The sequence below is a fragment of the Gorilla gorilla genome, chromosome 10 (assembly GCF_029281585.2).
Source record: "Gorilla gorilla gorilla isolate KB3781 chromosome 10, NHGRI_mGorGor1-v2.1_pri, whole genome shotgun sequence".
Taxonomy (NCBI): domain Eukaryota; kingdom Metazoa; phylum Chordata; class Mammalia; order Primates; family Hominidae; genus Gorilla; species Gorilla gorilla.
Genome location: NC_073234.2, coordinates 57431197 through 57447327, shown reverse-complemented (window position 1 = coordinate 57447327; position 16131 = coordinate 57431197). Strand labels below are relative to the sequence as shown.

Here is a 16131-nt window from a genome sequence, read left to right as displayed (position 1 = left end):
CCCCACCAGGCAAGTAACAGCTGTATTTCTGGTGTGACTGCTAGCCCACCCTCTGTTTGCATGACTCCTTTGCTTTGAAAACTGTTTAGAGCCAGGTGTGGTGGATCATGCCTGTAATCCCAGCACTTTGGGAAGCCGAGGCAGGTGGATCACGAGGTCAGGAGTTCAAGACCAGCCTGACTAACATGGTGAAACCCCGTCTCTACTAAAAATACAAAAAAAATTAGCCAGGCGTGGTGGTGCACGCCTGTAATCACAGCTACTCAGGAGGGTGAGGTAGGAGAATCGCTTGAACCTAGGAGGCAGAGGTTGCAGTGAGCCGAGATCATGCCACTGCACTCCAGCCTGGGCAACAGAGCAAGACACTTGTCTCAAAAAAAAAAAAAAAGAAAACTGTTTAGAAAAGTACCTTTGCCCAGCCATTTATAGGGTTAAGCCAAGGCTAGGTGAACCAGTTCTTTTAGTAAAAGAAACTCTGTGGGACATGAAGAATATAAGCAGGGCAGGGGTGAAATGAATAATAATGATGATAAAAAGAGCCAACATTTATGGAAAATTTAATACGTACCAGACCAAATGCTAAAAGTGTAACATTCATTTTTTAATCCCTCTAAGACATGCAAAGCAGCTACTTCTAAAGTACAAAGAGGTTAATTAATTTGCTTGATATCATATTGCTACTAGTTGGCATCATGGGGATTTCAGAGCACGGGTTCTAGTATTCCAAGCAGCATACATGTGATGGCCATCTTTTCACAAGCAAAATTCAGGATATGGGGCTTAAAATATATCAGCATGCATTGGGCTCAATGAGAATGAACACTTGAAATTAGGATTGTTGAGGAAAATCCTAGCAGTAGAGTCATTGCCCTTAAATACCAAAGAAAATTATGGATCATAATTTGTCTGTGTTTGGTTGGCAAATTTCTATTCTTGCCTCTTTGGCAATAAGGAAATTATGCTGTTTATATTCAGAGTATGTAATTAGCATCATCCCGACTGACCTATTGGAAGTTAAAAATAGTTTTGCTCAGAGTCCATCTAATCACTGACAAAAGCATTTACCGATTGACTTGGTAGAGGTTACTGATGATTACACCTATACTTTCCCCTGGCTTTCAAGATGCCATTTAGAGAGGATAAATTGGTTCATAATGAAAGCTCTCACCAATTTTTGAAATGTACATTGAGCATTGATCTTGTCTTTTTCTTTTTTTTTTTTTAATAAAGACTGAAATGTATTATTGAGGTACTGGGACATGTGAGGTGAACGGAAAAACATCATGTCTCATGTGGTTACTTCTGATTTTTTTTTTTTTTTTAGACCAAGTCTCACTCTGTCACCCAGGCTGGAGTGCAGTGGCACAATCTTGGCTCACTGCAACCTCCACCTCCCAGGTTCAAGTGATTCTTCTGCCTCAGCCTTTCAAGTAGCTGGGACTATAGGTGCGCACCAACACTCCTGGCTAATTTTTGTATTTTTGGTAGAGATGGGGTTTCACCATATTGGCCAGGCTGGTCTTGAACTCCTGACCTTGTGATCTGCCTACCTCAGCTTTTTCAAAGTGCTGGCATTACAGGAGTGAGCCACCGTGCCCGGCCTTACTTCTTTATGTTTTTTTAACTCTTGGATCAAATTTTACAAAGGAATGATATGTAAACAACACACATTTTAAGCCTATGTGGAGGTGGAGTAGGCAGATGATTGACTAGTGTGATCTGAGAGTTTTCAAAAACTATTTCTATTGTTACCCTGACACTCTGAAACTGTGGCCAATTGGCTAAACTCCTGCATATAAAAGAAATGGAGTTGTTTGGGCTAAAATATGGATGAGAGAGTGGGAGATTTATGCCCTACTATCTTGGTTTCTTTTTGGAACTTCTATCTGTACCCTTTGAAAATCACTGCTGGCCAACACTGAAGAAGTGGTTAACTCTGCGTGAGTAAGCAATCACCACCTGGCTACTGGGCCAATTGATTTTGACCTAGAGGAAAGTTTTCATAGAACGGTAATGTTTGATAGGAAGGAAGAATGGCCTTTACTGAGTACCTATTACATGGCAGACACTACAGGTGTTTTATAGATGTTGGTCATTTAAAACCCCTAATAGGTCTGTGTGGTAGTGATTGGGATGGAAGGAGACTGAAGAATAGGAAGAACAGTAGCTGAAATCCTGAGTGAGATCTCTGTGTGAACAGATTTCAGTGACCTACTTTGAGCTCCTAAGTCCACATCCGGATCTAACATCTCACCACTTCAGTGGTGAAGAAGGAAGATCTGGGGATTCCTATTGTAATTTTTCAGTAGCAATTTGTATAACTTTATAGCGAGTAAGCAGTGGAGCCAGAATTTCTACCAATATTCATTATATCAGGTCTCCTAACCATAAAAGCCACATCTCTTTCCTCTTATATGGGGAGGAAGTATTATGTAAGATGAGAGGTTAAAACGTGGGCTGACAAGCCACATTGCCTGGTTTCTGATCCTTACTCTACCACTATGGCTACTTGTGAGATCTTGAATGAACTACTCAATCTCAGTATGCCTGTCTCCTCAAAGGTAAATGTAGAGAGGGATACTCCGTGTTTAGCAGCTATCTCACAGGTCTTTAATACATGTAATGAGCTTGGTATACAATAAGCCTTCAATAAGTTGAGCTTTTGTCACTAATTGTTATTGTGATCAAACTGAGAGGCTATTCCTCTGTCCAGTTCTGAAACAGGGCTGAGCTGGAGATCATGGCTGGCTACCAAGGCAAAGGGCACGGGCTTCTTGGTCAGTGGTTAAAAAGGGAACATTGATGCTGAAAACAAGCCTTGCCCATTTCAGTATTTTGCCTTGAAGTGGTCCTAGAGAACTACACTCTCTAAGCCCTGAGGTTTCTCAACAATAAATAGTAAGCATTGGTAGAGCTTATTCTTAAAATTATTATTACATGAAGAGAGATCTAAAGGTCTAAAGGTTGGCTAACAAGTTCCATGTAAGTGATGCCAGACATTTCGGTTCTGATGAACTGAAGTTCATTTTAGTAGACACTCATGTAGTTCAATTGATTATGGAGTGGATTGAGTTCTATTTCTTAAGGAGACAGAAGACAAGCTGCTGAATGATTTTTATCCCACTATCCCCTGAAATACAATATATTTTTCAGCCTCTTTCTCAATGAAAAGGAAAGTGCCTCCTCTTTTCCTTTATTTTCCCTTATTTTATTTTGTCTGGAGGTGACAGGGGGTTATAAATTACAGACCTCAACTGAGTGCTGTGGCTCACCCTGAAATCCCAGCACTTTGGGAGGCCGAGGCTGAAGGATGGTTTGAGGCCAGGAGTTCACAATCAGGTGGGCAACGTAGACCCTGTCTCTACAGAATTAAAAAAAATTAGCTAGGTGTGGTGGTGTGCACCTGTGGTCCCAGTTACTTGGGAGGGTGAGTCAGCAGGATTGCTTGAGCCCAGGAGTTTGAAGTTGCAATGAGCTGTGATTGCACCACTGCATGCCAGCCTGGGTGACAGAGCAAGACTCTGTCTCTTTAAAAAAGAAAAAAAAATAGGCTGGGCATGGTGGCTCACACCTGTAACCTCAGCACTTTGAGAGGATGAGGTGGGCAGATCACTTGAGCTCAGGAGTTTGTGACCAGCCTGGACAATGTGGCAAAACCCTGTCTCTACAAAAAATACAAAAATTAGCCAGGTGTGGTGGTGTGTGCCTGTTGTCCCATCTACTCTGGAGGCTGAGGTGGGAGGATCACTTGAGCCCAGCAGGTCAAGGCTGCAGTAGGCTATAATTGTGCCACTGCACTCCAGCCTGGGGGACAGAGTGAGACTCTGTCTCAAAGAAAATAGTAGTAATAAAAGAAATAAATTACAGACCTCAGTATTCTGTATAATTTGTGAAGCTTTACTATTTTTCAGTTTTAACTGACTGAAGAGTCCTTGCTTTAAATGGAGATCCAAGGAAAATATAGCATATGGAATCTTTGTTAAAGTTACCCACGTGTAACAGTTTAAAAATTCTTTAGAGAATAATATTACAGTTATAAAAGCACAGTGGAATATAATGACTAATATGTGGAATTAATCCACTATCTATGAGCCATTACTATAACTTACTATGTTAGGTACTAAGGATACAATCATGAGTAAGATTTAATCTCTGCCCTTGAAGAGTTCATAGCGTAGTGGGAGAAAAAAGAAGTTGCAAAAAAGAACAAAAGTGTAATAGTAAAATGTACCAAGTGCTAGCATAGGCAACAACTCTTTCTGGCAAAACTTGTTAAAGCATTACAAAAGAGAACCTTACTAGTTAAGAGTTCTGTAAAATGATCACAAATGATTGACTACTATATATCCAGTGGTGTGGGGATGTGGGGGTTCTATCTCTTAAGAAGACTGAAGACAAGCTGCTGAATGACATTTCGGTTCTGATGAACTGAAGCTCATTTTAGTAGACACCCATGTAGTTCAACTGATTACACAGTGGATTGAGTTCACTCTCATATACATGAGAGGCATATATATATATATATATAACCATATATACATGGTCATTCTTGGAAGCTAGAAAAATGTCAAATTAGTGGGAAGTATGGCAGTGAATTCCCAATTATGCCTATGCAGATAAACTACCCTGTGGCACTTGGGCATGGCTCTCTCCATCCCATCTTAAAATCCGCGGACACTTCAGTTCTCCCTCTTGCCATCCACCCATTCCTGAATCAGGCTACCAGTACAGCGGAGGGCCTAGCTCTGCCTTCATAAGTTTGCTAATATGGGCATATAGAAGTCCTATTTTCCATTTGATTGTACAAACTAGTGATAACTTCCATTACACAAAATATTAGCATGCTGGATAGCAGCTGTTAACACATTTTCAGCAACCGGTAAACTGAGGTAGCAGTTGCTATTAGGTGTGGAAGGAAACAGAGGCCACACATACATGATGGAAAGGAGGTTACATTCAGGAAGAGAGGAATTGGTCAGATGTAGTCAAAGGGTCTTCCTGCCCTATGCCGCAGAGGTATCATTTAGGTATCATAGAATGACAGGCTCCGGAGAGCCTCAGACTGCAAAAAGTTTAAAAATTGTACATGAGTATGTGTGCTGATGTATATATGTGTGTATGCATGTGTATACGTGTGCTTATGTGTGTATACATATGTATGCATGAGTGTATTTGTGCATCTCTATGTGTATATGAATGTGTGTATGTATGCATATGTGTGTGTGTGTGATACCAGGCAGGTTGGAAAGTAAGTGGAAGACTTCTCATTCTCCTCATCGGCTCTGCCTCTCCCCACCCCCACATCCCCACACCACCAACAGACAAAAACAGAAATCATGTTTTGCGACCTGAGATTGCTTTCGAAAGTTTGTAGCTCTTCGAGGACATTCCAGTGGGACCCTCATTGGTTCCCTGCAGGATGGTGGATTTTCTGTCAGCCGCCCCCCAACCCCCACCAGGTTCCTGAGTCCGTCCCTCGCCTGCAGCTGCCGCTCTGCAGAGGCGGGCCGGCCCGGGCAGGCTCGGCCCGTGGCGCACGCGGCCCGCGGGCTGGAGTCAGCCCGTGGTGCGGGCAGGAGGGCGGGGGCGGGGAGAAGCCATGCATGCCTCCAGCTGCAGAGGTTGCACACAGCTGGCATGATCGCGGTCACCTGCGCGGCGCCGGTGCCCTTGCGCTCGCGTTGCCCGGCCCGCGGCCGCGGACTTTGCGGCGGGAGCGCGGCGCGGTGAAGCACCGGCGCGGAGGGCGCCCAGCGTAGGCGGCGGCGGGTGTGGGCCGAGCCGGTATTTATAGCTCCGTGACAGCAGCAGCGGCAGCAACGCCGCCGGTCCGTCTCGCCGCGCTTCCCAGCGAGGCCGCCGGCGCGCCGAGGGCTGTGCTCGACCGCGAATCCCGTGTGCAGTCGCCCCGCGCCCCGCGCGACCCTTCGGGTGAGTACGTGGGCCCGGGCGTTGGGCGAGCCTCCACAGCCGCTCGGTCCAGCCGCAGCGGAGCCCTCCCGGCCCTGCCGCCTGTGTCCCGGCTGCCACCTCGTCACTGCCCGCGAGTGCGGAAGCAGCCGCGGAACCGCGGCCCGGCCCCTGAATTCTCCGGCGCCTCTGCTCCTGCCTTCCTGGGGATGGCAGCCAAAGAGGCAGGGTGAAGTGTCAAGGAGGGAGGGGGGACGCGCCAGCCCTCTGGCTAAGGGCAGAGGAGACTCCCGGGCGAAAGGCTCTTGGTGGGAGTCCTCAAACTCCCGGCTCCAGGGTGCAGAGATACGGCGGGAGAGCAGACCTTGAACTTTCCTTGCTTCAGCGATTCCTAGCCTAGGAACTGAGTAAAAGCCCTATTTTTCTTAATTAAATTAACAGGTTGCAGTTCGTAGGTGTTGTTCTTGGGAAAAAAACAAAGACTTGGGTGTTTGGGTGTTTGCTAACTTCATCGTGACTAAATAAAACTATTTTTTTTCATTCTTATTTTTGAAAATGCCACAGGCCCACAAGTGTGTTCTACCCTCTGTGGAACAATGAAGTGTGTGTATGTGTGTGTGGGTGTGCGTGTGAGAGAGAGAGAGAGACACGGGAGTAAACATCACATGCTTATCAGGAACCAAAAAGGAAAAAAAAATGAGTAAAATTATGTTGAATATAAGGGTATGTATTGCCCCCAGTTACAAATGATGTATTGTCTGAAATCCAAGGAAGGACTTCTAGGAAGCTACAGGGTTTTGTTTTGGCTTCAGAAACAAGGTCTTCCAATTTATTGAATATAAAAGTAGTTGAATCCCTGTAAACCCCATTTTTTTTTTGTAAAGTATTGACATTTGACCGTGGATATACTTTCTTTTATCCCCCAAGTCTTTATAGTTTAAAAGTAATTATGGATTTTGACATTTTGTCTCAGGCATTTATCCCTCCTATTCCACCCTCCATCTGATCCGTGTGATGAGAAACTGGCTCTTGTCAGTTTTATCTAAGTTTCTTTAAGCTGTCATTAAAAAATAAACTTTTCACATGAATTCTATTTAATTCATTAAATGTATTTTTCTTTGGCATTGTGTTTGGAATATGATCATGGCAATTTCTTTTCTTTTCTTTAATTTCTGTCTTTCTTTCTTTCATGGAGTTGGGCTCTGTCGCTCAGGCTGGAGTGCAGTGCCATGATTTCCAGCTCACTGCAACCTCCGCCTCCCGGGTTCAAGGGATTCTCCTGCCTCAGCCTCCTGAGTAGCTGGGATTACAGGCGCGCGCCACCATGCCTGGCTAATTTTTGTATTTTTAGTAGAGATGGGGTTTCACCATGTTGGTCAGGCTGGTCTCGAACTCTTGACTTCGTGATCCGCCCGCCTTGGCCTCCGGAAATGCGGACATTACAGGTGTGAGCCACTGCTCCGGGCTGGCAATTCCTTATTGCAAACAAATCACTGAAAAGGAGGTCTAAACATTTTTAAAGGATATAGTAGTGATTATATTTTAATTTTATAATGTGCTCGGGCTCGTAAATATTTTGCCATTTCAATGGAGAGTTTTCTCTGTTCAGAGGACCCCTAGACCTACTTTGCTTTTGGAGTTGCTGTTTTAAAAACTTGCATTGATTAAGCAATTTGTTTACCCAAGGACTGCAGGATAGGAACAAGGGAAGAAAAATCACTTAAAGGTTGAGACAATGTGAAGAGAAAATCTAGGAAGTGATTTATAGATGTAAACCTCTAAATTAGCTAAGGTACCACAAATATTATCCTGGAATCTATCAGAACCACTTATGGTGGTTTTATTGATTGACTTAAAAGGTTGCTTTTTATTTAAAAGCCCCTGTGGTCTTTTGTATTAGACTAAAAGTAAGAAGTTCTAACTTTATTTCTGTTATTATTGCTATTTGTGTTTTTTTTTTAACCTGTATTAGGCACTTGCATTATGTAAAATGCTATGTATAATCTTTTCCTGCCTTTTTATCTAACAATTTAAGATAGTATACTCAGACCTGTCATTACCTCAGGACTGGTCTGTGTGTATGTGTACATATGTGTGTGTGTGAGACCAGGTAGGTTGGAAAGTAAGTATAAGACTTTTCATACCGCTTGTGGGCTCTGCCTCTCCCCACCCCCACATCCCCATACCACTAATAGACAAAAACAGAAATGATGTTTTGCCACCTGAGATTGCTTTTGAAAGTTTGTAGCTCTTTGAGGACATTCCATATATTTGGTTTTTCACCTTTCTTCCATTTATCCTTTTGCAGATTTGGATATGTATTATCCAGACTCTACTCTCTCTCGAATGGAGTCTTCCAGTTTTTTTTTTTTTTTTTTCCCTCACCCAGGCTGGTCTGTTACCTGTTATCCATACATCTGTTTATTCATTTATTCATCCATCAGCAAATATCTATTGAGGGCCTACTAGATTCAAGTCATCACTTAGTACTTACTCTTACTTCCTTCCCATTGGAATTTTATTCTGTGTTTTATACTTCACACAATGGTAACTAAGAGTAATAACTTTGGGGTTATATAGAGGTAGTCGTGCCTGTTTCTGTCAGCTGGTAGCTTTATGACCCTGGACAGATCATAACCTCTCTGAATTTCTGTTTCTTCACTGGTAAATCCAAATGGCTGGTATCAGGAATAATTGAGAGAATACATGGAAAGTGCTTTCCAAGAGCCCAACCCCTAAAAGCGCTAAAAAGTGTTAATTACAAGTTTGCTGTCTATATCTACTGCATCCCTCTTCATCTCAGGAAATGCATTTTCCATCTCAGGAAATGCATTTTCTATCTCAGGAAATGGCAGTTCCATTCTGGATTTTGCCTAGGTCACATCTACATCCAATGTATTAGTAAATCTTATTAGTTATTTTTGAATGTGTCCAGAACCAGAGTTGTTTAAACTGCCTTAATTTCTCTCTGCTTGGTCCAAGTTGCTGCATCTTTGGCAACGGCTTCCTCAGTAGCTTCCCTGCTTCTGTTCCTTGCCCTCCTTTCTTACAAAATATTTTCAACCAGGAAACAGACAGGCCTTTCTGTCATATAAGTCAGATTGTGTCCCTCCTCTGCTTCCTATCCTACTCAGGGTGAAAGCCCACATAGGAGGGCTTCAAGGCCTGCTCATGATCAGATGCTACCTCCTGTACCTAATCTCTTTCATACTCCCCTGCACCTGCTCCCCATCCAGTCATACTGCCCTCCTTAAAGATCCTTAATTTGCTCTAAATATGCACCCAACAATGGCCTTTCCAAGTTTTGTTCCCTCTATCTGGATCACACTTTCCCTAGATAGCTGCTGGCTTCTCTCCCTTCTTTCATGCCTGTCTTCTAATGTCACCTTATAATGAGGTCTTCAACTTCCCTCACACCTGACACTCCCTGTTAACTTTTCCTTGCTTTAATTTTCTCTATGAACTTTCTTAAATACTGTGTTTAGTTTTTATCTGTTTAATATCTGTTTCCCTCAAAGAAACTATCAGATGCATGGCAACAGGACTTTGTCTGGTAGTTACCCTAGCACATAGGCCAGTGCCTGGCAAAAAATAGGCAACTGGTAAATATTGAACAAATGAATGAATGAATGTTATTATGGAATTAACAAATCTGTACATCATCACTTTTATATGATGATCAGCACTCTTTTGCTCTGAAACTTTTGATAATTCTCTATTTTCAGTAAAATACAGACCAACACTTTTGGATAATCTTTGTTGGACTGGCTCCAAATTATCCTTAACTCTCACAGGATAACTCCAAGCACCCAGTGTTCCAGCCACACAGAACTAGTGATACATCTCTACATCAGCCCCAGGTGGTTTCCTTTGTGCCTTTGCACAAAATAGAAGTACTGTGATTTTTTTTTTTTTATATCAGATGGCTTTATTTTTCTAACTAATGTAAAGGGTAAGATTTTAGAATTTATGTCCTTGTGTGTGGAAGGCATTGCATGGAGTGTTGAAGCCAGGTGGCTTGGATTTAAATTGTGGCTCTGATATAAATTAATTTTGTTATTTTTTCAAGGTACGGAACTCTAAGTCTCTGTTGCAATATTTGTAAAATGAGGAAAATAATATTTTCTTCATTGGGTTGCTATGAAATTTAAGAGATGCTTGTAAAGCTCATCAGCATAGTATCTGGTATATAGTATGTGCTTAATAAATGTTAGCCTTAGAAATATTAATTTAACACCTCGTGCTGAAATGAGAGGGAGTTGAGGGGGGGTGCATTAGTATTGTTACTGGCCACGTCATCAATGCAGTCCTTGGACTCCACTGCTTCTCTTCGCTTTGTTTCCCTTAGCGGAAGTTGAATGGCAGGTTGCTCCACCTTCTCATCTCACCTAAACAATGAGGGAACTTCTCTTTGTGAGTGTACCACTCAGCTCATCCAGCAGATGCCTACTGATCACCCAATATGAGCCCAGTATTGTGCTGTGCCCTGGCAGTAAACAGCCACTTCTCTGAGGAGCTTATGATCAAGTGAGGGAGACAAACGCATACACAGATAATTTCACTATAGTGAGCCAGGAGCTAAGATAAAAGCTCATTCTCATCTGTGGTTATAGAAATGAATTTTTAAAAATGGAAAGGTTTTGCAGACTATGTGCCCTGTGTAACACAGTCCATTTGAACAGCCTCAAGCCTGCATTTAAATTAACAGTAGATACACCAAATGATCGTACTGATTGTAAAGATGTTTTATGTGCACTACAGAGGTGAAAACAGTTTTGGTTCTCTGGATAATTTTGGGGTACCTAAGGAACTAGAAAGTAGGGCTGAGATGACTAGGCAAACATTTGCAGCCTGTGTACGAAGTCATGAAGTGAGGATAAGCAGAGGTTTAATTCAAATTATTATGTAAGGGTTTGAAATTTGGGACCCTCTAGAAGATATCACCTCAACTTCAGAATTATGAGGCAAGAATAAATTCCAGCCAGCTTAAATGATCAATAATGGGGTCCTGTTTTGTTCTGCTAGTTGAAATTGTTAGTGGAAATAAAGAATGAGCTGTAAGCATGATGGGAAATATCTTACGGGAAGAAACACTTCCAGCTTTGTGGTAAATTAGAAAGATTAAGGGCTAGGTGTAAGTCTGGATTCAAATCCTGATGTTTCCACTTGTTATGTAAATTAAACAGGCAGCAACTGCTCTGAGCCTTTGTTTTCTTCCCTGTAATGTGGCAGTGATAGTAGCATTCATGGCATTACTGTGGTAATTAAATAAGATCATGTACTAGTGCAGGATTATTGCTATAGTTCTCTTCCCTAAATAATATAAATGCTGGAGAGAAACAGCTGTCTCAGAAATTTTTTGAATGTTCTAATCTAACTTGAGCATGTGGACATTACATAGCCCACGAAGCAAGTTTCCGAAGTTAAAAACAACAAGAAAATAAGTATGTGCTAGCCTCCAAAATGCGTGTATTTAACAAAAGAATCAAGATTGTATGTATTGGAATTGATCTGGCCGTCTGCAGGAAATGGTGATCAGGCCCTGGAGTCAGCCTCAGAGGCTCAGATCACAGCTCTTCTGAGAGGTGACTTTGGGCCAGTTACAAAGTCCGTGTAAGCCTCAGTTTCCTCTCTGTAAAATGAAGTGATAGGAATGATAATAATGGTATTTCAGTAGTATTTCTAAATCCTACTGCCTTAATTGTGTGTGTTCATGGTGGGAGGGGAGGTGGTGATAGCAACCATATCAGAATTCTTCACTGGCGAAAGAAGCAACAGCAGCCTGTAATAACAGCTTCTTAAATAATACTCCTTTCTAGTTCTGATGGGCATATGGGAACTATTTCTTTTTCATGACTCACTGGTGACCAGTGATGAATTTTTTCTGTAGTGGTGGTCTTTGGACACTTCCAAAACTGTTGTGTGAAATCGAGTTCAAAACCAACCTATTCTGGCATTCTTACACATTGAATATCATGAAAACACATAAAAGTTCATTTTTTGTTCTTCACTACTTGCTCTGCTCTCTTTGGTGTGAGAGTCACACATATAAGTTTCTGCTGCTATAGCAGGTGATGAGCCTCATACTAAAAAATATGAAAACAAAAACAAGACTCTTGAGGTAGTCACCATTCCTAGGTGGTCCAAGCTACAGCCCCTGGGGACAGATTTCAGAGTGTTCACAAAGATAACAAGGGACTTAAAATTGCTTAGAAGGCTTATGAATCCAAGGCACAGTCACTATTTGCTTGGCTGAATTCTATTGCCAATGCTTTTGCATGTTTATATTGCTTTTGTAAAATAGTCATGACAAGTCCTCATTAACTAAGATTGTGGGTTGAATTGGCATTCGTCAGCCCAGAATATTGGATTGGGACTCAGGAGCCTTGGAGGCTATCTCAGATCTTCCATTGACTTCAGGCTTGTGGCATGGTCTTTGTGATTTCAGTCATGTATAAAGTGAGAATATTTATTAATGGATACTCCCCCCACCAAGTGTTCAGGGTTTATAAAGGATTCTTTCTCAACACACACACACACACACGCGTACACGCACACACACAATTTTTTTTTATGCATTAGAAGTAGATATATTACAGAGTTATTATAATTGTGTCTGAAGAAGAACATGTCTCCAGAAGACATTTAAGGGATGGCATCCCTGGGACTGGGACGTGGGCCTGCTCTCTAGGCAAGGAAGATGCAAGGAGTTGATCTGGCTGTCTGCAGAGAATGGTGATCAGCACCTGGAGTCAGCCTCAGAGGCTCAGATCAGAGCTCTCCTGCTAGGTGACTTTGGGCAAGTTACAAAATCTGTGTCAGCCCCAATTTCCACCCTGTAAAATGAAGTGACAGGAATGACAATAACAGTATTTCAGGGGGTTGTTATGACAAAAATGATACAATGATACACGCAGACATCCAGCACAGAGCCTGGCATGCAAACTGCTGTAGGCTTTGTAAAGGACCCTCTTCCCCCTCTTCCCTTTCTGAATTCTAACTAAATTGGGAGAGAAGAAAAATGAATTGGCAGATGGCAGTCAAATTTTTGTCTGTATTATTTTTGATATCTAAGATTTAATCAGTGTTATTGCTGAAAAACAGACATAGTTTAGTCTGAGAGCCAAATGGGCTCACGAAGGCCAAACCCCAGAATTAGATAGACATAATCATCCACTTACAAGCCCTGGTGGACCCAGACAGATCTCTTCATGTGGAAGTTACAGCTTGTGTTCTTTATGGGCAGGCTGGTTCCCAAAGAGGGAAGAAGGAGGAGCTAAGCAAGACTTTGGAGGTGGGCCTGAACATTTTCATTTTAAGACAGCTATGTACTTCCAGTGCACATATTCAGTTTAGGACCTACTACTGTGGGCATATTACATATTTTGCAGTGCTCTGTGCCTTTGGATGTGCCGTAGCCACTGCCTAGAGTGGCTTGCCTTCTATCTGTCCCTTCTTCACTAGTAAAAAAATTCTACTAATCCTCCAACCTTAAACTTGGGGATATCCTTTGTGAAATCTTCCTCTTTATTCTCATTCACCCAATGCAAAGTTGCCCAGTCCTTTCTGTGGGCTACTACTCTACTGTAGACTTAGCTATTTCATAGAACTTACTCTCTATTGAAATTATTTGATAACTAGACTGTGAACATTTTAATAAAAGTTTATTCACCTGTATACATTTGTCAATGTTTAGAAGAAGATCTGAAAGTAATTACACCAAATTCATAAGCAATCATAACTCTGAGGAGAGGAATTTGGGCAGAGGAGAGAATATTGTTTAACTTTTGTTAATATATGCTCATTTTACCTCTATATTGTTTTGATTTTGTAACAATCAAAAAGAGGAGGCTGAGTATGGTGGCTCACACCTGTAATCCCAGCACTTTGCGAACTTTAGGTGGGCAGATCATTTGAGCCCAGAAGCTCAAGACCAACATGGAGAAACCCTGTCTCTACAGAAAATACAGAAGTTAACCAGGCGTGGTGGCACATGTCTGTGGCCGCAGCTACTGGGGAGGCTGAGGTGGGAGGATCACTTGAGCCCAGGAGGTGGAGGCTGCAATGAGCCATGGTTGTGCCACCTCTGCATTTCCGCCTGGGAGGACCTCTACATGTCATCTTGGTCACCATCCCAATTTTGGACAGTGTTCTGCCCTCTCACATCCCATTGTCTCCCCATACTCTTTCACTGTTTTTCTTTCCTACGTCCCCAGATGATCAGAGGTATGATTAGATGTTAGGGAAGGGACAGTATTCGCTTTCCTCATTCTCAGACTTGTCTTGGAGCCATGAGTAGGAACAGGTATCATCTTTTCCAAATACATTTTTATGGAACTGTTATAAACCTGAACTGATAAAAAGAAGAAAGCCACTACTTGTTTTCCTCCTCTAACCCTATCTTTTCTTATACAGGTAAACTACGAACTGGGAGTTCTGAAGAATGGGTAAAGACTTTCGTTACTATTTCCAGCATCCCTGGTCTCGCATGATTGTGGCTTACTTGGTGATCTTCTTTAACTTCTTAATATTTGCGGAGGACCCAGTTTCTCATAGCCAAACAGAAGCCAATGTTATTGTTGTTGGAAACTGTTTTTCATTTGTTACAAATAAATACCCTAGAGGAGTTGGCTGGAGGATTTTGAAGGTGCTTCTATGGCTACTTGCCATTCTCACAGGACTAATAGCTGGCAAATTTCTGTTCCATCAGCGTTTGTTTGGTAAGTACCATGACCCATGAAATGTAACATCACTAATTATTTAATTTCTATTCTCCAAGATACAACTTTGCTATTTCTAAGTGCCAGTGTAGGAGGCATTTTAGTTTGTCCTCCTGCCTTAAGTTGTTATGCATGGTTGTAACTGGGTTCTTCAACTACTCTCTGTTAATGGTTTACTTTTCCTACTGTCTAAGGAAAATTAGCACGAGGTAAAATTAGTACCAAACTTCATTAAAAAAAAATAGCATTAGGCCAGGTGTGGTGGCTCACGCCAGTAATCCCACCAATTTGGGAGGCCAAGGTGGGCAGATCACTTGAGGTCAGAAGTTTGAGATCAGCCTGGCGAACATGGTGAAACCTCATCTCTACTAAAAATACAAAAAATAGCCAGGCGTGGTGGTGCATGTTTGTAATCCCAGCTACTTGAGAGGCTGAGGTGGGAGAATCGCTTGAACCTGGGAGGCAGAGGTTGCAGTGAGCCAAGATTGCACCACTGCACTACAGCCTGGGTGACACAGTGAGACTCCATCTCAAAAAAAAAAAAAAAAAAAAAGAAATAGCATTAGAGATAAAATGAATATATACCTAGTCATTTTTTAAAAACTTTTTTTTATTTTTAAATTTTTTTTTATTATACTTTAAGTTCTAGGGTACAGGTGCACAATGTGCAGGTTTGTTACATAGGTATACATGTGCCATGTTGGTTTGCTGCACCCATTAACTCAACATTTACATTAGGTATTTCTCCTAATGCTATCTCTCCCCCTGCCCCCAACCCCATGACAGGCCCTGGGGTATGATGTTCCCCACCCTGTGTCCAAGTGTTGTCATTGTTCAGCTCCCACCTATGAGCAAGAACATGTGGTGTTTGGTTTTCTTTCCTTGTGATAGTTTTCTCAGAATGATGGTTTCCAGCTGCATCCATGTCCCTGCAAAGGACATGAACTCATCTTTTCTTATGGCTACATAGTATTCCATGGTGATATATACGTAATCTTATTTAGAGAAGATATGAACATGAAAATAGCTTTTTCCCCCATAAATAGTACCAAAGTGTTGTAGAGAGTTTATAAATCATAAAAAAATGCCTCCATATCACAGCACATTTTCATTAAATATATTTTACACATATTGTTCATTCAGGGAGTTGGAACTATAAACTTTTACTCTCTCTTTTTTTTTTTGAACATTGGCTTTAGGATGTTTATTTTGAGCCTATCCAGCCAAAGAATAGTATATTAGTAAGGGATCTCTTGATAATGACAGAAGAAGAGACTAAATTAGTTTAAGTTAAAAAGGTAACTTACTATAAGGATGTTAGGATATTTCAGAGACTGAGGGTAGAATGAAGTGACAGGGACATTGGGACATTGGGATAAATGAAACCAAGGGCTTGACATCTGTTATGATGCTATTTGTCTCACTTTCTCTATAATATCTGCCTTATTCTCCTTTTACACTGAAAATGAATTTTTATTACCTAGAGAGACTGGGTTGACTT

At 41.8% G+C, this 16131-nt stretch overlaps 1 protein-coding gene across 2 annotated transcripts in view; it reads left to right on the top strand.

Annotated features, from left to right (window-relative positions):
• The first annotated feature begins 5480 nt into the window (after positions 1-5480).
• The window catches only part of TMEM117 (transmembrane protein 117), a 550223-nt gene continuing 539572 nt past the window's right edge, over positions 5481-16131 (top strand). Inside the window, exons 1-2 of one of the 2 annotated variants that reach the window (XM_004052995.5) lie at positions 5481-5931; positions 14326-14630. In XM_004052995.5, coding sequence (XP_004053043.2) covers positions 14354-14630 — 277 coding nt within the window. In that variant the 5' untranslated portion in view covers positions 5481-5931; positions 14326-14353. The remainder of the gene's footprint in view (positions 5932-14325; positions 14631-16131) is intronic. The other variant, XM_055358814.2, reaches the window with a different exon arrangement.